Below are 22010 nucleotides of genomic sequence, written 5' to 3'. Positions count from 1 at the left end.
AAACCTTTGATGTATAAAGCTCTCTAAGTTCAACGCAAAATAAGTACTCCGGCTTAGAAGGGACAAGGGAGAAAAGGGACGACCCTCACACAATGGTGGAACTGGGGCGCCGTTGGGTCCCGAGCTACTTGTAAGGATTGCTGCTATAGTACTCCAATGTAACAATCAATCAAACGATTTCAGGGGCGGCGGGGAGGCAACCTATTATTGTGATCGCCTCTAACCTCGCATTCTCTTGTATTGATGTCGATGTCAATGACCATAATAGACTACTCAATGCCACCCCAACGATGTATTTAGTGTCTTAGGAGAATAACGCCCGCATGTGAATATGGGGACAACACTAGTTGGCTATAATGTGTTTGCTATGTATCGCCTGCAGCGAAGGATATAGAGTATTTGTTACAAATTGCGTGCTCTTGCACTTCTTTGCGCTTAGATTTTCCTGGCCTAGTTAGGTGCAATTTTGTTTGATTTCTTATCAGGTTTTCTATAGGAGAGCGTACATAGCAGTAGCTACTCATGGTTTCCCCACTTGGTCCTTTTTTCTCCACCGGTTTCTTCCATTTTATTTTGTTCTTTTTCCTTTTTATATTTTTAAATAAAAGTCAAAATCACTTCTTAATTCCTAAAGATTTACGTTCTTGAACAATTTTCTAATTCATAATTTCTAACAAAAAATTCTTTTTTTAATTTCTATTTTTAAAAATCATGAACGTTTTTTTAAAATTCATGATTTTTTTCTTCTATGGACCTTAATCGAAACATATGAAACTTATAAGATTTGTGTATATTATTTAAATTTAGTTATTATTTTAAAATTATAAACATTTTTTAGTCTAGGTTTTCTTCAAAAGCGTTAACATTTAAAAAAATATCTATTTGTTTTCTAAAAATTCGTGAACATTTTGTTTCAAAATCCATGAACATGTTTTTAAATCCATACATAGTTCATAAATTCACGAATATTTTCTGAATATTTTGGAAAAACGATAGACTTTATTATTTCTCTAAGCCACATCTGCAGTGTTTTTTCGAACGTCGAGGTGAAAAAACCACCTGTATACACGTGCTAGCTGAGCGACCTAGATAGGGCTATTGGGCCGCAGCCCATCTGCGTGGGCGATTTGCCCTCTATTTAACGCTAGACCTCCCGACTAGTGCAACGCTGGTATGCCACTGCAACCATACCGCGAAAGTGCAGTGAACAAATGAAAATCTAACAAAGCATGTACGTGCCGATATATAGGCAAAGTGGCAGCGTTGCATGTCGTACTTACCGGCGCATGTGGAGCCGCGCAGCGTCCCGTCGCCGGGGCAGAGGCACCCGAACGCCGCGGTGGCGTTGCTGTACCGGCACCGCCCGCCGCTCGCAGCGCAGGCCGCGCAGTCGCCGAAGCCGACGCCCGCCCACTGCAGCTGGAACCCGGCCTTTAGAAGCCGGGTGTAGTCTCCAGCCGTCGTGGCCGGCCGCGCCGCCGCCTCCTTCACGAGCACCGGCAGGTAGGAGTACGTGCATGTCGCCGGGATCGGCGGCAGCGTGTCCTGGTCGTAGACCCCGCCGAGGCACGCATAGGCGGGTCTACCGCAGCCGGCGGTGGCGTTCACGAAGCCGCGCCCGATCGGCTCCGTCCCGTTGCAGTCGTGCAGGAAGTAGAGGGCGCGGCTGCCTGGGCTGACCCTGAAGGGGCTGAGGGCTAGGCTGGAGGAGACGTTGAAGTCGGCGCGGCACACGGCGGCGTCGCCGGCGGCGGCCAGCCTGCCGTCGGTGGCCACCAAGGTGTTGCGGGCGTAGTCGATGCTGAGGACCTGGATGGCGGAGCTCCTCATGGAGGCCGTGAATGTGCTGCCGTGGCCCTGGCCGCTGCACCAGAGCTGGAGAGCTGGGTGGCCGCAGGAGGGCTCCGGCGTGGGGCGGTCGGGGGCGCCCAGCCAAAAGGGGTACTTGATGGTGAGGTTCCCGCACGCCGCCGGCTCGCACTCGGCGTCCACCACCGCATGGTCAAGGAGCAGGAAGGAGGACAACAGTAGCGGGAGGATGAGCACGGCCGGAGGCATCATGCAAGCGCGCATCTAGCTAGCTTGTCAATGCCGGATGTGTGCTGTCTGGTTGCGAGTGTGAAAGAACGGAGTCATGGGAGGGAAGATGTAGAAGCCAGGGAGGAGCTGCGAGAATGACGAAAGGGGAATGCGAATGGTGTGGTTTGTTTGACTAGTATTTCATGCATATTTGACTTTCTTTTTAAAAATTGTGTTCTTATTCTGGCAAAAATCAACGTGAAATTTTAAGTGTCCAATAAAAGGGCACAGCTAGGCTACTACCCAGGAGGCTGCTAACCCTCCTTCTTTAGATTTGACTCTGTTTTCAAGAGCCACGTTTCAGTCAGTTTAGGAATTTGATTCGTTCTATTTTTGACAATCCATTTGATTGGGGTTTAATATATTATCAAGATAGAATGTTCTTCATAATGTATGATGTTTGTGTATATAGGGTAATAAAGCAAAAACGACTGACCCGTCACTAATGCATTTTTTTTTGTTCCTTGTGCAGGGGACTAAAAGCATCCATATCCAGTAGTTCTCTCAAAAACCTCCCCCTATAAGCGTGTTTAGGGACTCTTCTAATGAATTTATTGGCTGTCAAAGGCGTAAGAGCGACGGCGAGTCGGGTGGCAGCCGGTGGCGAGGCAGGGCAATGTCGAGGCATGAAAATTCAGATGGGCGACAGCCGGTGGCGAGGCAGGGCAACGTCGAGCATGAGAATTCAGACGGGTGGCTCCCGCCAACATGAATTGTGTTGTAGGGAAGATGAGGCGTTTTTAAGTAGAGATCCTAGAAAATTTGGGGTTTAGGGAAACTGTTGGAGCAGGCCGAAGCAGGAGTCAGAGTCATTAAACGAAAGATTGATCAGTTCTGGTCCCCTCGTCCCCCTCACTGGACGCCCCGGCATCGTCCTCGCCGGTAGCCATCTCTTGTACATCTAGAGCCACCAACGCTCCTTGGCGATGAGCTCCGGATGCATCCGGCGGAGCTCGGTCATGTACTTCTCATAAACGCGTCCCGCCTCGAGCCCTCAAAGGCCTCCCGATTCTCCCGCAACTTGCAGCAGGGGGCCATTTAGGGATCGATGTCGACGGGCCCTGGGACCTTGCAATTGCCGTTGGGAAAGTTGATCTCTGCCTTGCTGCTTTAAAGGCTCGCCTCCTTCCTGTCGTATGCCCTCGCTGCCGACTCGAAGGAGCCAAGTTGGTACTGACGACCGATGTCCGCTTCCTTGATTTTTGACAACCACGCCCCCGCGACCACTGTCGCACGCTGTGATACTTCTTCTTCTTTCGCGGCGGCATCAATACGTCGGTGGTGAAAAGAGCGAGAGGGGAGGGGGTGCCGCGTGCTGCACGGGTCGGTTGTGCGACGCGACATGGATCCGTGCTCCAACTCGGTGGGGGCGACCTTGTACGGATAGATCCCGCCATTTCGGGGTGGCACCGACCGATTGAAAGCGTCAGCGGGTGTGTGGGAATGACTGCGGGTTAAGGCGGGAGAGCCGGTGGGTGGTGCGATATGGATTTGAGCCGCGTCAACATCGATGTGGTGCGAGCAAGGGGGGCGCGCGGCACGGGGGAGGAATTTTTTTCGGAAAGTGGCGCCGCAGGAGTAAATATAAGCGGCAGCTGAAGCGATGAGTAAATTTTTTGAAGGGCTAAAGCCGATAAGGTGTTGGTTAAATTCGGTTTAATCTTTTGAAACAAATATTTTTTACTCTAACCGGTTTTAAGGGACCAACTAGAGATGATCAACCGATGGACATTCCTTACAAAGAAAATGTCTCCGTGTTGGAAATCGCGACGCTGACTTTGCTGGTCAAAATTATGCACTATCCTACACCCCCAGAATTTTTTATACCCATTTCGGCTGCTATGGAGTACTGGAATAAAACAGATCACTCAGTCAATTGCTAATACTGGTCCGTTCAAGCTAATCCTATTTATCACCGCAGGTGACGCTGAAGGTCGGGTAGCCGCAGTTCGGTTCGTGGTGGCCGCGCAGCCAGAACGGGCACGTGATGGTCAGGCCGCCGCACGCCGCCGGCGCGCAGCTCGCGTCCAGCGGCTGCGCGCGGGCGCCGAGCAGCAGAGGCATGGACAGCAGTAGTAGCAGGAGCAACATCTCGGATCGAATGGCGAAACAGGAGGATATTTTTGGGGTATTTTATGATTGGGTGAATGAGACTGGATCGTACTAGTAGTAACTTGTAAGCGGCCGGGGGATGGTCCTCCATGGACGAGGAGGTAGCGGGTGAAGGGAGCGGCCGATTTGCGTGACATTTTGGGTGCTTGATTACGGAGGCTACAGAGTATGGTCAATGTTAGAACTTGGGAAGATGGTCTTGTTCGATCCTCGCGGCGTATTTTGCTATATTTCGGATGACTTTCGTGCATGCGTGCGAAAAGAGGTGGAACGTGTCTCAGATACTAACTGCAAAGACCTTTTTGAAGCATCGAGCGGGGGGAAAGGTTTCCCAAGAGCTGGGAAAGAGGGTTTTTTCTTGATTCAGAATATTAGGAGTGATTGACAAAAAACTATCATTTTAAGGGTTTGCGTCCACGGAACTATCATTTAAAAAAAATGACCGAAAACTACCAAAATTTTATAATTTTGTGACTAAAAACTACCACTTTCAAATAAAGACCAGCTTAGACGATTTAAACGTGTTTATGACAGGCGAGGCCCACGTGTCAGCGTGAACCTCCTCCTTCTTCCTCCTCTCTCCGTGACATTTTTCCAAACACTTTGCGTGCACCGGCGCGCCACCTCCGCCGTCGTCCACCGGGCTCAGCAGGGAGGGCCCGGCGTCGCTTCCACGCGCAGCAGCTAAACCTGCCGCCCTCCACCGGGCTCAGCAGGGAGGGCCCGGCGTCGCGCCCGCGCAGCCGCTTCCTCGCACCGGCCCCGACGCAGCCGCCCCTGCCGGACGCCGGCATGGGACCGTGGAGGCGTAGAACCCCACCAGCGCGGCCTTGGCGGGCAAGCGGCCGGCCAAGTCGAGCGGCGCGTCGAGGAGGAGGAGGGCTGTGTCGTTGATGGGCGGGTCGCCGACGGCCGTGTCGTGGGCGTAGACCGAGAGGCGGTGCGCGGGGTCGTCGTACTCGATCCGCACGGTGAGGTGACTAGTGTCGGCGCCGGGCGACGACCGGTTGGGCGTGATGGTGACGTTCAGGCCGACGCCCGGCGGCGGCCGCGGCCCATACGAGCTCAACGAGCCGACCTCAACGTCAACGAGGCCGTTGGTGGCGTTCAGCACGGAGGCAACGAGCACGACTGAGCCGCTAGTGTTGACAGATGACCCACGTTAGCGTTGACTTTGACAACACGCTTAAATCGTCTAAACTGGTCTTTATCTGAAAGTGGTAGTTTTTAGTCATAAAATTATAAAATCTTGGTAGTTTTCGGTCACTTTTTTAAAATGGTAGTTCTGTGGGACGCAAATCCTCAATCACTCGAATATTCGAGTCCATCCAGGAATTTCCATAAGATCAATTGCAAACTATTTTGGATCAAAATTTCTATCAATCAAAGCGGACAGAAAAATTTGAAGAGGCTTTATTTTTTACACTATCTCTGGCATCATGGCTCGTCTCGCTATTCCTACATATGGCGAAGTCATTCCCTGCCTTGACCCATGACATCATGGCTCGCCGCGCCATTCCTACCTCCAGCTGCGAGATCATTCCTTGCCTTCACCCGCGACATCATGCCTCGCCGCACCATTCCTACCTTTGGCGAAGTCATTCCTTGCCTTCCCCCGTGACATCATGGCTCACCGCGCCATTCCTACCTCTTGCCAGGTTGCTATCTAATGCGGGACCTTGGATCTCCACAGCGTATTGTCAATGGAAATCGAGAATCAACTGATCCGAAATTTATTTTCAGTTGCATGAGAAATAACAAATGTGTTCCTTTAAACGTTGGTTTAACCACATGGCATGGCTGGGGCTACATACATATAGCCTGTCCGTTGGCTCTCGCAGTCACTTAGACATTTGCAAACACGTTTGAGGTAATACTGATACTAATAATGGCATGCGAGATAATTTCCGAAGCTTGAGATCTAATTAGCAGGTCTACGGAGATTAAAAAGAGGTAAAACCGAGATGAATTGACACTGACCGCCGCAGATGATGAAGTCGGACACGCCGTCGGGGCAGTGACACTCCAAGGAGTCGTAGACGGTGTTAACCCGGCAAAGCCCTCCGCTGTCCACGCACCCCGCACAGTCGTCGACCGTGTATTCCAGAAGAAAGCCGTCCTTCATCAGCCGCCGGTAGTCCTTTCCGGCCGCCCGTGGGTAGCCCAGCACTGGCATCATCGACACCGTGCAGTTTCCCGGCAGCGGCCCCCATTTGTCTTCGGGCTTGTACCCGCCGGCGAGCAACGCGAACGAGTCATTGCGCGAGCCGTTGGCGCAGTTCACGTGCGCCCACGTTGGCGGCGGCTGCCGCGCCTGCTGGTCGGTGCAGTTGTAGAGGAAGAAGAGCTGCCGGTTAGCCGCGCTGATGCTGAACGGCGCGAGGCCGAGGTCGGCGGAGGCGTTCACGCGCAGCTCGATGTCGCAGGTGCCGTCGGTGAGCTGGGCGTTGGTGATCCGGAAGGTGCCGTTGTCGTCCCCGTAATTGATCTCCCGGATCTGGTACGTCCAGAGGGAGTTCTTGAGGGAGGCCGTGCCGTTGCCGTCGCAGCTGACCTGGTAGGCCCGGTAGCCGCACTCCGGCAGGTGCGTGCCGTCGAGCCAGAACGGGTAGGCGATGCGCAGGCCCCCGCACGCCGCCGGGTCGCAGGACGACGGCGCGGTGGTGTTTATGGCGTCGGTGGCAAGGACGGTTGTTAGCAGCAGCGTGGCTGAGCAGAGCACGGCGGCGGCGGCGGACGCCGGGACGCGAAACGGATGCATCGCGTCGATCTTGTTGTTGCAACGAAAGGGAGAGGCCGCCGGCTACGGGATGCTCTGGAAGGCGTAGGAGATTTGGGTAACGTTGAGAGGAAAGGATGCTGAGGATGAGAAGAAGGAAAGCACCGGGACATTCATGGATGCATGGTTGCCGGATGTGTTGACCGTTCGTCGTCAGGGAGTTTGACTGACTGAAGTGGACACCACCGGCGAGTGGGAGTGGGAGCTCACCCGCCATGTGGGTCCTCACGGCGGCGCGGGCCCGCATGTCATTGACCGGAGAAGGGAGGTCGTCGGTCCGGGTCTGGGTTTGAACGCATCCTTACCTACTGCACGGAAAAACAACCTTTCCGCCTCTACCATTTTCCGCGAGCGAGTAAAGTAAAACGGCCGCGTGCTCTGGTCGTTACCGTATCCTTGTCCTGTGGCTGTGGGCTGTAATAATTTGTTGCAAACTAAACGAGTGCTTGCATGCTAAGCTAGCCTCTGTATCGATGCAAAAAAGAGAGAGAGAGCAAGTTGAGCCTCTGTATGCGTACGTAGACTTGACCAAGACGCGTTACACTGCATGCATGCATGCATCGACGTGGGGCCTACCCACCCAAATCAGCGCATGGTTCTATTTCTATCTAGAGCGCCGCCACACGGGGCGGCGCCACGGCGTTCCAGCCGCCGCCGCGGGCACGGCAAGGTTGACTACGAGTGAACGAACGAAGATGATAAAGCAAGGAGCTAGCCTTTGTCTTCACAAAACATCCCAAAGGCTCCTTCACCTTCGCTCCTTTTTTTACAACCCACCCCATCACTCGTGCTCACTACCAACTATTCCGTAACTGATGTGTGGTATATTTCATCTCATTATATATTTTCTCTCTACCAAATTAACTAATCTACAAACCTATGAGCTCTTTCTCGTATTTCTCCACACGTCGATGGTCAAGACGTCTTTCTAATTTAGTATCTTGTTGTGCGCCAGTGCCGGCGCTCTCCTCGAGTATGCTAGCTAGTAGCTGGTCAGTGTGCGTGCGGTGTCGTTTCCTTCCCCTTTTCTTCTCCGCCTTCAGGATCTAGATGTATCGCTACGGTCACCATGGTTCAACGCCATCACCGAGGGAGGTTGGGATCAATGGGGTTCGATCTAGGGTTTTTGCATTTCTTTAATTTTTTAGGTCAAAGCTTGTAAAATTTTATTCAAAGGCTCGTTTAGATAGTTGAAAGCTTTAGTGTTTTTGGTGGAGAGCTCCTGCAGCAACAATAGAAAGCTTGGTTATTTGTTCCTTAAAATGCTTATAAGAAATAGTTGTGCTTTGCGGATTGTTTGTTGAAAGTTTCATGAATGTTGGTGTTGGACTAAAGCCAGTTAATTAATAATGGTTCAAACTCGCTTTTCTTTTGTAATGGTTGTTTTTTTCCTATAGCTTCAAAAAACAAGGCTACAGTTGCAAAATAGTGTCACAACCAAGGTTTTGGATCCTGAGTGGACCTTTTTTCTCGAAGGATACCGAAATTTGCGATTACCACGGTAACCCCGAAATACCAAAAAAAAAATCAGACCAAATTTATTATCAAATTTTGAACTCGAATTTTTTGAGGTCGATATAGATATGTATTCAAAGAGCGAGCGACCAGATTTGAACCCGAGACTGGGTGCTGCGGAGAGAACTTCTTTGCCACTACGCCATCACCAGTAGTGTTCTCATAGAGAGATGCCTTATATTTAACTAGAAGGTGAGCGTTTGAATTCAAAATTTTGAATTTTTTTTGCTCGGTATGAGTGTATTTCGTGGGGGGACAATAATCGTGGTAACTGCTCGCGATCTCGAAATTTCGAGCGGTAACCAAAACGCTGGCCACAACTGGCTGTGGAAGTACATGTCGGAAAAATGAGAAGTTCAAAAAGGAACGCTTGGGCTTGTCGAAAGTAGTGATTGATTCTATGGTTGACCACGAATTACCAGTCACCTTTTTCCGATGGCGAACATCGGGCGGTGCTAGCACGAGTACATTCATAGCAGCGTGTTTGTTTGAGTTTAGTCTAATGTTGGTGTCGATTGGCTTCAGCCACCAGCACTACTGCGTAAGTATATACTACTCCCGCTGTCCCATAATATAAAAACATTTTTGACACTGGTGTAGTGTAAAAAATGCTCTTATATCATAAGACGGAGGGAGTATGGTCTAAACTTAAACTCTTTTGGGTGCGTACCTGCTAGTTTGAACTAAAGTGGCAGAATTTGAAAATAAAAATGCTTTGGCTCTAAAAAAAATGCTTTAGTACTGGAAATGGGACTGCCAAACAATAATATAGGCTAACAGAAAGTTGCAGAGAACTTTCTGATTGAAGGCGACACAGTGTTGCGTACCTGAAGATTTGGGTGCGCCCCATGCAGATGTCGTCGTTCCCGTCCTAAAGCACGTGAACGTCCATGCATCTCGCGCCGCCTGCCGACGGTGACCGCACAGGCCGCCGGATTTCTCGCAGCCGCCGCACTCCCCGCTCGCCTCCGGCCTCCAGCTAAGCTCGAACCCCATGTTGAGCGCCGGCACGACGGCGTCCAGCGGACCGCTGGCTGCCGCGCCCGTCTTGCCCAGCAGGGACCTCCTGAGCACCGGCATCCCCACCACGTCCTGGCACAGCCCGGCGTAGCCGTACGGCGTGAGGTCGTCGCCGTCCCTGAAGACGTACGAGTGGTGCCGGCCGTCGCCCTCCAGGCACGCCACCTGGTGCGCCGGGATGCCCATGAAGGAGCAGTGGATGAAGAAGGTGAGGTTGGCGTCCCGCGCCGTCAGCGACAGCGGCGAGCCGTCCGGGAGCGTGAGGTTGCGGCCGACGAGCGGGCACGTGTTGGACCGGGAGAAGACGCCCAGGTCGAACAGGGACACCGTGCGGTCGCCGTACAGGATGTGCGTCACCGCGTAGTCGCCCGACGGGAGCCGCAGGACCGGCGTGTCGCGCCGGCACTCCAGCCGGAGGCTCGGGTACCCGCAGTGGTAGGAGCCGTTCAAACTGCCGTTCCCGCCGTCGATCCAGAACGGGTACCGGATGTCCACCGCGTGGCCGCAGCGGTACGACGGGCAGGCGGACGTGGTGCCGGTGGTGTTGTTGTTTGGATTTGGGACTCTCTCCGTTGCCGCGACGCCGGCGACGACGACGATGCCAGAGAGGAAGAGGAAAAAGTTGAGGTGACTGGCTCGGAGCGTCGCCATCGCCATTGTTGCACTCCACTCACAAATGGCTTTGCCTTCGCGAGAGGAGGAGATTCCATCAATTCTTGTTCAACCAGCAGCCGGGACTGAGATCATGCGTAGTTGATTGGTACCATTTCGCGCGGGTAACTCCATGTATCCAGGACGTACGGTTCATCCAAGATGTGTGAAGGAAGATACTGATGTGTGAACAAAGTTAGAAATCGTGCAAACTGCAAAGGTACCAGTTCCACAACACATTGGATTGTGTACAATTCTCCTGACGTGCCAACAGCTTCAACGAACCACACCAAAAAAAAAAAAATCTGCTGCTAAGGGCAGGCGCAAGTCTATGTAAGAGCATCTCTAGCAGATCCGCTAAAATCCGGTATTGCAAAATCATTTTAGGGTTCCCTCGAAAACAGTTTTGCGAGAACGCAAAGGCTCCAATGAAACAGATCCCGTAGATCTTGTACTGTAAATTTAAGAAACAACTTCACGCTAGAAAATAATTCATCATAGCCATAGTGTATACATAGGAAATGCAAACTTCATGCTACAAATTAAACCTAAATCGACTGTCTCACTCGTCGACGCCAAGGTAAAACCTTCGTGGCGGACTTGCGGAGCACGTGGGCGAGGGTGTGCGCCTCCTTGGCGGCGGCGAGACGGTTGGCGGCGCCTTCTTCTCCGGCCGCCTTCGCTCGCCCCATGAGGCCGAGCTCCGCATCGGCCTCCCAGCACCTCTGGAAGTGCGGAACGAGGTTGGCGTCGTGGTTCAGCGGCGTGGATCTGGTTGTCACGCTTCGGCACGTGGCGCATAGAGGTGGTGCCTTCCTCTCCAGGGTAGGGGCATCAGCAGGAGGTGACTTCGACCTTAGGCTTGCGCTCGCGCTCGGGTGGACCAGATATGAGCCCGAGGCATGTCCGAGCTGGCGCTTTGGGTAGAAGTGATTGGGCGTGGGTCCGGGTGATGTTCGCGGGTGGTGAGGGTCCTTTCATCACGGGCACCATGGTCGATAGTGGAGGTTGGGACATCGCTATGCCTGCAGACAGATCAACGTCTTTGGCCACGAGTGTGGCATCGTGCAAGCTTGCCTTGGCCAAGGCCATAGAGCGATCGGGGCTTGCCTGGTGTCGACTATTGGTAGTCAAAGAGTCGTGTCCTCCTCGGTCCACAAGGATTGGCTGGGGATGCATTCGTGCGCGCCTCCTACCGTTGAGGCGTTGACCCGGACTCGGTGGCACGCTGGTAAACACGCTCGAGTCGTTGGAGGCTCGGGGAGTGGCTGCTCCCGGGGACCCTCGGTGTGTCCCCGGGCATTGGCCATTTGGCCTTTAGTGACGAGCCGATCGTGTCCTTTGCTTCAGTGAGGGTGACGATCTGCACGTCCTCCCATAGCCTGACGAATTGTGTTAGCTGATCCTTATTGCTCATCCTTTGCAAACCTTGCATCCAGCGACCATTCGTCAACACCTTCCTGGCCGCAATTTTCTCGAAACGGAGGCAGCTTAAAGATCTGCGGGGCAACAGAACATAGGAGGATTTTCACGATTTATTTTATAACGAGAAAATATAAGTACTGAAGTACTCTGCATTCAGAAATCTATGAGCTGGGATACTGATCCTGGAGATACATATCGTTGAAAAGATGAATTTAGTGCTCAAATTCACCTCGTGAGCAGAGTCAAAGCTCAAAAAGAAATACTCCCTCTGCAAACTAATATAAAAGCGTTTAGATGACTACTACACTAGAGCAACGCGACAACCTAAACTTAATTCAGTGCTCAGAAACTGCAAGCATTAGAAGTCTTATGATAAACTTGAGTAAACTCTCGATTCCACTCACACACACAATCATTATGGGAACACAGTTCGAAGCCGCACCAGCTACGCTCTAACAACAATTCATCGAACAAAAACTAACTACAGAATCACAGAGTTGCCACGTTCAGAGAAGAGGGAACACCAAAACTTGTTACTTTAATCCACTATGCAGCTATCCCCTTTGCTGAATCCTGACCGTGAGTGAAGAACAGACACGTACATCATGCCAAGGTAGCTCATATCAAAAGAAAAATCCAACTGCTACATGCACACATCTAATCTAGCTGACGGATGCATGGACTAGCAGGAAATGCAAAACAACACCATATTTTAAAAGAAGGTCAATTTGATAATCTAAGCACGCCACTAGCAGGTTTGCTTCCCTGTGTGATTGCTACACTGCACCGGTGCTTAACGTTATTGCAGGGCCCAGGGCCAGTCGATGCTTCTCAATCATTGCAGATGCAGAGGCTCCACCACACAAATCACAAACAACCATCGATCCAAGCTTCATTCAAGCCATCAACGCATGGAGAAGACGGTCGTTCTGTACCCCGGCCTCGCCGTGAGCCACTGCGTCCCCATGATGCAGCTCGCCGCGCCCCTCCTCGAGCACGGCTACGCCGTCTCCGTCGCGCTCATCGACCCCGCCGTCAAGGACGACATCGCCTTCGGCGCCGTCGTGTCCCGCGTCGCCGCCTCCATGCCGTCCGTCCGCTTCCACACGCTCCCGACCGTGGAGGACGTGCCCGATCTAACCCAGGACACGCAGTTCCCCGCCGGCTACCTCGAGCTCATACGCCGCTACAACGAGCGCCTCCACGACTTCCTCTGCTCCATGCGCCCCCGGAGCGTCCATGCCGTGGTCGTCGACTCGCTGTCCAGCGAGGCGCTCGGCGTGGTAAAGAGGCTCGGGATCCCCGGCTACAACTTGTTCACCTCCAGCGCCTCCGTCCTCGCCGCCTTCGCCCAGCTTCCGACACTTCTCGCAGAGGGCGGGACGAGCTTCAAGGAGCTAGGAGACACCCCTCTCCAGCTCTTCGGCCTTCCACCCATGCCGGCTTCACACCTAATGGCCGAACTGCTTGAGGACCCGGAGAGCGACAAGTATAAGGCGATGATGGCCTCGCTGCCCCGGATCCTGGAGGCCGACGGCACGCTGGTGAACACGCTCGAGTCATTGGAGGCTCGGGGGGTGGCTGCTCTCAGGGACCCTCGGTGTGTCCTCGGCCGGGTATTGCCTCCGGTGTACTGCGTCGGGCCATTTGTCGGCAGCATCGCCGTCGCCGAGGCAAAAGAGCGGCACGAGTGCCTCCCTTGGCTAGACGGCCAACCTGACCGGAGCGTCGTGTTCCTCTGCTTCGGGAGCATCGGCATAGGAAACCACTCCGAGGAGCAGCTCAGGGAGATCGCCGTCGGGCTAGACAAGTCCGGCCACCGCTTCCTGTGGGTTGTGCGAGCCCCAGTCAGCGACGACCCGGAGAAGCCGCTCGACCCCTGTGCCGACCCGGACATCGACGCGCTCCTACCGGACGGGTTCATGGAGCGCACCAATGGCCGTGGCCTCGTCGTCAAGCTGTGGGCACCGCAGGCGGACGTTCTCCGCCACAAGGCCACCGGGGCGTTCGTGACGCACTGCGGATGGAACTCGGTGCTGGAGGGCGTCACGGCGGGAGTGCCGATGCTGTGCTGGCCGCTGTACGCGGAGCAGAAGATGAACAAGCTGTTCATGGTGGGGGACATGGGGATCGCCGTAGAGATGGTCGGGTGGCAGCACGGGCTGGTCAAGGCCGGCGAGGTGGAGGCCAAGGTAAGGCTTGTCATGGATTCCGAGGAGGGCAGAGAGCTCAGGGCGCGGGTCGCGGCGAATAAGGAAGACGCCATGGCAGCTTGGAACGACGGCGGGTCGTCGCGGGTGGCGTTTGCCCATTTTTTGGCGGACGTGGCCAGCCAACAGGATCGGGCTTGCACTCGGGAAGGAATGGGACTCAGTGATGCGTGATGTTTTTGCTGTTCCAGAGACAAGATGACAAAATTCATGGACTATTTTCTTTGATTTTAGTAGTCCAACTTTATTCTTTTCTACATACTGCAAAAAATTCAGCATTGGTAAGAATTCAGTTGAGAGTGTAAATAGTTAAGTATATAAATTCAGTTAAGGAAATTGACAATTTTGACAGTAAACTTTTGTCTGAATCTGTAAATCAAACTAGAAATGCCCAAATCATGTTTGCCAGTACGTACTCCTATAAGAAAATGCACAAGATCAGGACTCAAGCATACGCACACTAAATCTGAGACTAGTTAACAGCAAACTTGAGTTGCTCCATACACACAGAAAAATGCAAACTTGTGTGTATTGCTCCATTTGAGAAATACACACAGAACACAACAATGTTGGCGTCCCTCGCCGCCAGCGACAGCGGCGAGCCGTCCGGGAGTGTGAGGTTGCGGCCGACGAGCGGGCACGTGTTGGACCGGGAGAACACGCCCAGGTCGAACAGGGACACCGTGCGTCACCGCGTAGTCGCCCGACGGGAGCCGCAGGACCGGCGTGTCGCGCCGGCACTCCAGCCGGAGGCTCGGGTACCCGCAGTGGGAGCCGTTCGAACATCCTTTCCCGCCGTCGATCCAAAACGGGTACCGGATGTCCACGGCGTGGCCGCAGCGGTACGACGGGCAGGCGGACGTGGTGCCAGTGGTGTTGTTGTTTGGATTTGGGACTCTCTCCGTGGCCGCGACCACTCCACCCACTCCGTGCGACGACGATGCTAGAGAGGAAGAGGAAAAAGTGGAGGTGACAGGTAATTGGGAGCGTCGCCATCGCCATTGTCGCACTCCACCCACTCACCGATGGCTTTGCCTTTGTGACAGGAGATTCCATCGACTGTTGAACCGTCCTGGACGGAGATCATGCGGAATTGATTGTTACCATTTCGCGCGGGCAACTCCATTTCATCCAAGATGTGTGACGACGAACTGAAGAGAGAGATGTGTGAAGGTGTATTTACTGAAATCCTGCCAAGATACCAATTCCATAATGGCGACTTATAGGCACTGGCGCGCCGGCCCAAAGTTTGGGCCGGTCGCGCCCCAGCCGTCAGATTGGGCCACCTCGAGCCGTTAGATCCTCTTATCCATCCAGGTCGCCTTCTTCCTTCCCCCGTTCTGCTATTCCTGTCCGCTCGATGGTCCCCCATGGTGGCCGCCCCTCTCCCCCGCGCCCCACAGCGGGTCCTCAGGGTCGTCCCTCTCCTCTCGCAAACTCGTTCATGGTCACATTATTATTGCCTCTAGGGGGTCCTCATGATATAAGGAAATATAAATAACAACTTTATTATTGCCTCTAGGGCATATTTCCTTCAGTCTCCCACTTGCACTAGAGTCAATAATCTAGATTACATAGTAATGATTCAAACACCCATGGAGTCTTGGTGCTGATCATGTTTTGCTCGTGAGAGAGGCTTAGTCAACGGGTCTGCTGAAGGAAATATGCCCTAGAGGCAATAATAAAGTTGTTATTTATATTTCCTTGTATCATGATAAATGTTTATTATTCATGCTAGAATTGTATTAACCGGAAACTTAGTACATGTGTGAATACATAGACAAACAGAGTGTCCCTAGTATGCCTCTACTTGACTAGCTCGTTAATCAAAGATGATTAAGTTTCCTAACCATAGACATGTGTTGTCATTTGATGAACGGGATCACATCATTAGAGAATGATGTGATGGACAAGACCCATCCGTTAGCTTAGCATAATGATCGTTTAGTTTTATTGCTATTGCTTTCTTCATGACTCATACATATTCCTCTGGCTATGAGATTATGCAACTCCCGAATACCGGAGGAACACTTTGTGTGTTATCAAACATCACAACGTAACTGGGTGATTATAAAGATGCTCTATAGGTGTCTCCGAAGGTGTTTATTGAGTTGGCATAGATCAAGATTAGGATTTGTCACTCAGTGTATCGGAGAGGTGTCTCTGCCCCCCCCGGTAATGCACATCACTATAAGCCTTGCAAGCAATGTGACTAATGAGTTAGTTACGGGATGATGCATTACGGAACGAGTAAAGAGACTTGCCGGTAACGAGATTGAACTAGGTATGATGATACCGACGATCGAATCTTGGGCAAGTAACATACCGATGACAAAGAAAATGACGTATGTTGTTATGCGGTTTGACCGATAAAGATCTTCGTAGAATATGTAGGAGCCAATATGAGCATCCAGGTTCCGCTATTGGTTATTGACCGGAGATGTGTCTTGGTCATGTCTACATAGTTCTCGAACCCGTAGGGTCCGCACGCTTAACGTTTGATGACGATTTGTATTATGAGTTATGTGATTTGATGACCGAAGTTTGTTCGGAGTCCCGGATGAGATCAAGGACATGACGAGGAGTCTCGAAATGGTCGAGAGGTAAAGATTCATATATTGGAAGGTTGCATTTGGACATCGAAATGGTTCCGAGTGGTTCGGGCATTTTTCTGGAGTACCGGAAACCCCCGAGAGAAGTATTGGGCCTATTGGGCCTTATTGGAGGAGAGGAGAAAGGCCACATGAGAGGGGCGCGCCCTCCCTTGCCCAAACCGAATTGGACTAGGGGAGGGGGCCGGCCCCCCTCTTTCCTTCTCCCTCTCTCTCCCTTCCCCTTTTCCCTCTGCGGTGGAAGGAAGGAGGGGGCGGGGGTGGGGGTGGGGGTGGGGGGGGGGGGCGAATCCTATTTGGACTAGGAGTCCAAGTAGGACTCCCCCCTTATGGCGCGCCCCCTTAGGCCGGCCACCTCCTCATCCCCCCTTTATATACGGAGGCAGAGGGTACCCCAAAGGCACAACAGACATCTCTTAGCCGTGTGCGGTGCCCCCCTCCACAGTTTACCACCTCGGTCATATCGTCGTAGTGCTTAGGCAAAGCCCTGTGCCGGTAACTTCATCATCACCATCGTCACGCCGTCGTACTGACGGAACTCTCCCTCGTCCTCAACTGGATCAAGAGCTCGAGGGACATCATCGCGCTGAACGTGTGCTGAACACAGAGGTGCCGTACGTTCGGTACTTGGATCGGTTGGACCGTGAAGACATTCGACTACATCAACCGCGTTACTAAACGCTTCTGCTTTCGGTCTACGAGGGTACGTGGACACACTCTCCCGTCTCGTTGCTATGCATCTCCTAGATAGATCTTGCGTGATCGTAGGTAAATTTTTTGAAATACCGCGTTCCCCAACATCTGCAACATTCAGATCCGTATGTATCTTGCAAATCTCTATGTCCCTCTCCTTGACTTGATCGCGGATGGAATTGAAGCGTCTCTTGATGTGTTTGGTTCCCTTGTGAAATCTAGATTCATTCGCCAAGGCAATTGCTCCAGTATTGTCATAAAAGATTTTCATTGGACGCGATGCACTAGGTATTACACCTAGGTCGGATATGAACTCCTTCATCCAGACTCCTTCATTTGCTGCTTCCGAAGCAGCTATGTACTCCGCTTCACACGTAGATCCCGCCACGACGCTCTGCTTGGAACTGCACCAACTGACATCTCCACCATTCAATATAAATACGTATCCAGTCTGTGACTTAGAGTCATCTGGATCAGTGTCAAAGCTTGCATCGACGTAACCATTTATGACGAGATCTTTGTCACCTCCATAAACGAGAAACATATCCTTAGTCCTTTTCAGGTATTTCAGGATGTTCTTGACCGCTGTCTAGTGATCCACTCCTGGATTACTTTGGTACCTCCATGTTAAACTTATAGCAAGGCACACATCAGGTCTGGTACACAGCATTGCATACATGATAGAACTTATGGCTGAGGCATAGGGAACGACTTTCATTTTCTCTCTATCTTCTGCAGTGGTCGGGCATTGAGTCTGACTCAACTTCACACCTTGTAACACAGGAAAGAACCCTTTCTTTAACTGATCCATTTTGAACTTCTTCAAAACTTTATCAAGGTATGTGCTTTGTGAAAGTCCAATTAAGCGTCTTGATCTATCTCTATAGATCTTGATGCCCAATATATAAGCAGCTTCACCGAGGTCTTTCATTGAAAAATTCTTATTCAAGTATCCTTTTATGCCATTCAGAAATTCAGTATCATTTCCGATCAACAATATGTCATCCATATATAATATCAGAAATGCTACAGAGCTCCCACTCACTTTCTTGTAAATACATGGTTCTCCAAAAATCTGTATAAAACCACATGCTTTGATCACACTATCAAAGCGTATATTCCAACTCCGAGAGGCTTGCACCAGTCCATAAATGGATCCCTGGAGCTTGCACACTTTGTTAGCACCTTTTGGATCGACAAAACCTTCTGGTCGCATCATATACAACTCTTCTTTAAGATATCCATTAAGGAATGCAGTTTTGACATCCATTTGCCAAATTTCATAATCATAAAATGCGGCAATTGCTAACATGATTCGGACAGACTTAAGCATCGCTACGGGTGATAAGGTCTAATCGTAGTCAACTCCTTGAACTTGTCGAAAACCTTTCGCAACAAGTCGAGCTTTGTAGACAGTAACATTACCGTCAGCGTCAATCTTCTTCTTGAAGATCCATTTATTCTCTATGGCTTGCCGATCATCGGGCAAGTCAAACAAAGTCCACACTTTGTTCTCATACATGGATCCCATCTCAGATTTCATGGCCTCAAGCCATTTCGCGGAATCTGGGCTCATCATCGCTTCCTCATAGTTCATAGGTTCGTCATGGTCAAGTAACATGAACTCCAGAATAGGATTACCATACCACTCTGGTGCGGATTGTACTCTGGTTGACCTATGAGGTTCGGTAGTAACTTGATCTGAAGTTTCATGATCATGATCATTAGCTTCCTCACTAATTGGTGTAGAAATCACTGGAACTAATTTCTGTGATGAACTACTTTCCAAATCGGGAGAAGGTACAATTACCTCATCAAGTTCTACTTTCCTCCCACTCACTTCTTTTGAGAGAAACTCCTTCTCTAGAAAGGATCCATTCTTAGCAACGAATATCTTGCCTTCGGATCTATGATAGAAGGTGTACCCAACAGTCTCCTTTGGGTATCCTATGAAGACACATTTCTCCAATTTGGGTTCGAGCTTATCAGGTTGAAGCTTTTTCACATAAGCATTGCAGCCCCAAACTTTAAGAAACGAAAGCTTAGGTTTCTTGCCAAACCACAGTTCATATGGTGTCATCTCAACGGATTTAGATGGTGCCCTATTTAACGTGAATGCAGCCGTCTCTAAAGCATAACTCCAAAACGATAGTGGTAAATCGGTAAGAGACATCATAGATCGCACCATATCTAATAAAGTACGGTTACAACATTCGGACACACCATTACGCTGTGGTGTTCCAGGTGGCGTGAGTTCCGAAACTATTCTACATTGTTTCAAATGAAGACCAAACTCATAACTCAAATATTCACCTCCACGATCAGATCGTAAAAACTTTATTTTCTTGTTACGAAGATTTTCCACTTCACTCTGAAATTCTTTGAACTTTTCAAATGTTTCAGACTTATGTTTCATTAAGTAGATATACCCATATCTGCTCAAATCATCTGTGAAGGTCAGAAAATAACAATACCTGCCGCGAGCCTCAACACTCATCGGACCGCATACATCAGTATGTATTATTTCCAGTAAGTCAGTGGCTCGCTTCATTTTTCCCGAGAACAGAGTCTTAGTCATCTTACCCATGAGGCATCGCAAGCATCAAGTGATTCCAAAAGCCCATCAACATGGAGTTTCTTCATGCGCTTTACACCAATATGAGCTAAATGACAGTGCCACAAATAAGTTGCACTATCATTATTAACTTTGCATCTTTTGGCTTCAATATTATGAATATGTGTATCACTACAATCGAGATTCAACAAAAATAGACCATTCATCAAGGGTGCATGACCATAAAAGATATTACTCATATAAATAGAACAACCATTATTCTCTGATTTAAATGAATAACCGTCTTGCATCAAACAAGATCCAGATATAATGTTCATGCTCAACTCTGGCACCAAATAACAATTATTTAGGTCTAAAACTAATCCCGACGGTAGATGTAGAGGTAGCGTACCGACGGCGATCACATCGACTTTGGAACCATTTCCCACGCGCATCGTCACCTCGTCCTTAGCCAATCTTCGCTTAATCCGTAGCCCCTGTTTCAAGTTGCAAATATGAGCAACAGAACCAATATCAAATACCCAGGCGCTACTACGAGCATTAATAAGGTACACATCAATAACATGTATATCAAATATACCTTTCACTTTACCATCCTTCTTATCCGCCAAATACTTGGGGCAGTTCCGCTTCCAGTGACCAGTCCCTTTGTAGTAGAAGCACTCAGTCTCAGGCTTAGGTCCAGACTTGGGTTTCTTCCCTTGAGCAGCAACTGGCTTGCTATTCTTCTTGAAGTTCCCCTTCTTCCCTTTGCCTTTTTTCTTGAAACTAGTGGTCTTGTTAACCATCAACACTTGATGCTCCTTCTTGGTTTCTACCTCCGCAGCCTTTAGCATCGCGAAGAGCTCGGGAATTGTCTTTTCCATCCCTTGCATATTATAGTTCATCACGAAGCCTATATAGCTTGGTGGCAGTGATTGAAGAACTCTGTCAATGACACTATCATCAGGAAGATTAACTCCCAGCTGAGTCAAGTGGTTGTGGTACCCAGGCATTCTGAGTATGTGTTCACTGACAGAACTATTCTCCTCCATTTTGCAGCTGTAGAACTTGTTGGAGACTTCATATCCCTCAACTCGGGCATTTGCTTGAAATATTAACTTCAACTCCTGGAACATCTCATATGCTCGGTGACGTTCAAAACGTCTTTGAAGTCCCGATTCTAAGCCATAAAGCATGGAACACTAAACTATCGAGTAGTCATCAGCTTTGCTCTACCAGACGTTCATAACGTCTGGAGTTGCTCCTGCAGCGGGTCTTGCACCTAGCGGTGCTTCCAGGACGTAATTCTTCTGTGCAGCAATGAGGATAATCCTCAAGTTACGGACCCAGTGCATGTAGTTGTTACCATCATCTTTCAAATTAGCTTTCTCTAGGAACGCATTAAAATTCAAGGGAACGGTAGCACGGGCCAATGATCTACAAAAAAATAGATATGCAAATACTATCACGTACTAAGTTCATGATAAATTAAAGTTCAGTTAATCATATTACTAAAGAACTCCCACTTAGATAGACATCCCTCTAGTCATCTAAATGATCACGTGATCCATATCAACTAAACCATGTCCGATCATCACGTGAGATGGAGTAGTTTTCAATGGTGAACATCACTATGTTGAGCATATCTACTATATGATTCACGTTCGACCTTTCAGTCTCAGTGTTCCGAGGCCATATCTGCATATGCTAGGCTCGTCAAGTTTAACCCGAGTATTCTGCACGTGCGAAACTGGCTTGCACCCGTTGTATGTGAACGTAGAGCTTATCACACCCGATCATCACGTGGTGTCTCGGCACGACGAACTGTAGCAACGGTGCATACTCAAGGAGAACACTTATACCTTAAAATTTAGTGAGGGATCATCTTATAATGCTACCGACGTACTAAGCAAAATAAGATGCATAAAGGATAAACATCACATGCAATCAAAATATGTGACATGATATGGCCATCATCATCTTGTGCCTTTGATCTCCATCTCCAAAGCACCGTCATGATCTCCATCGTCACCGGCTTGACACCTTGATCTCCATCGTAGCATCGTTGTCGTCTCGCCAACTATTGCTTCTACGACTATCGCTACCGCTTAGTGATAAAGTAAAGCAATTACATGGCGATTGCATTTCATACAATAAAGCGACAACCATAAGGCTCCTGCTAGTTGCCGTTAACTTTTACAAAACATGATCATCTCATACAACAAATTATATCTCATCACGTCTTGACCATATCACATCACAACATGCCCTGCAAAAACAAGTTAGACGTCCTCTACTTTGTTGTCGCAAGTTTTACGTGGCTGCTATGGGCTTCTAGCAAGAACCGTTCTAACCTA

At 50.2% G+C, this 22010-nt stretch overlaps 3 protein-coding genes across 3 annotated transcripts in view; 1 reads left to right on the top strand and 2 right to left on the bottom strand.

Annotated features, from left to right (window-relative positions):
• Positions 1–10324, bottom strand: part of LOC123076938 (LEAF RUST 10 DISEASE-RESISTANCE LOCUS RECEPTOR-LIKE PROTEIN KINASE-like 1.2) — a 32795-nt gene extending 22471 nt beyond the window's left edge. The window contains exon 1 of the mRNA XM_044499097.1: positions 9313–10324. Within this exon, the coding sequence (XP_044355032.1) occupies positions 9313–10162 (850 nt within the window). The 5' untranslated portion in view covers positions 10163–10324. The remainder of the gene's footprint in view (positions 1–9312) is intronic.
• Positions 5940–9305, bottom strand: LOC123076940 (LEAF RUST 10 DISEASE-RESISTANCE LOCUS RECEPTOR-LIKE PROTEIN KINASE-like 1.2). The gene has a single exon (XM_044499105.1). The coding sequence runs from the start codon at positions 6950–6952 to the stop codon at positions 6113–6115; it is 840 nt and encodes a 279-aa protein (XP_044355040.1). The 5' UTR covers positions 6953–9305; the 3' UTR covers positions 5940–6112.
• A 1963-nt stretch (positions 10325–12287) lies between the features above and the next one.
• Positions 12288–14147, top strand: LOC123076937 (anthocyanidin 5,3-O-glucosyltransferase-like). Its single transcript, XM_044499096.1, has one exon. The coding sequence runs from the start codon at positions 12406–12408 to the stop codon at positions 13963–13965; it is 1560 nt and encodes a 519-aa protein (XP_044355031.1). The 5' UTR covers positions 12288–12405; the 3' UTR covers positions 13966–14147.
• The last annotated feature ends 7863 nt before the right edge of the window (positions 14148–22010 follow it).

This window comes from Triticum aestivum, chromosome 3D (genome assembly GCF_018294505.1).
Source record: "Triticum aestivum cultivar Chinese Spring chromosome 3D, IWGSC CS RefSeq v2.1, whole genome shotgun sequence".
NCBI lineage: Eukaryota > Viridiplantae > Streptophyta > Magnoliopsida > Poales > Poaceae > Triticum > Triticum aestivum.
This window is presented reverse-complemented; position numbering and strand designations above follow the sequence as displayed.

Excerpts from the sequence above, each read along its gene's own strand:
- LOC123076940 (XM_044499105.1), bottom strand. The coding sequence starts at position 6,952 with ATGCATCCGTTTCGCGTCCCGGCGTCCGCCGCCGCCGCCGTGCTCTGC.
- LOC123076937 (XM_044499096.1), top strand. The coding sequence starts at position 12,406 with ATGCTTCTCAATCATTGCAGATGCAGAGGCTCCACCACACAAATCACA.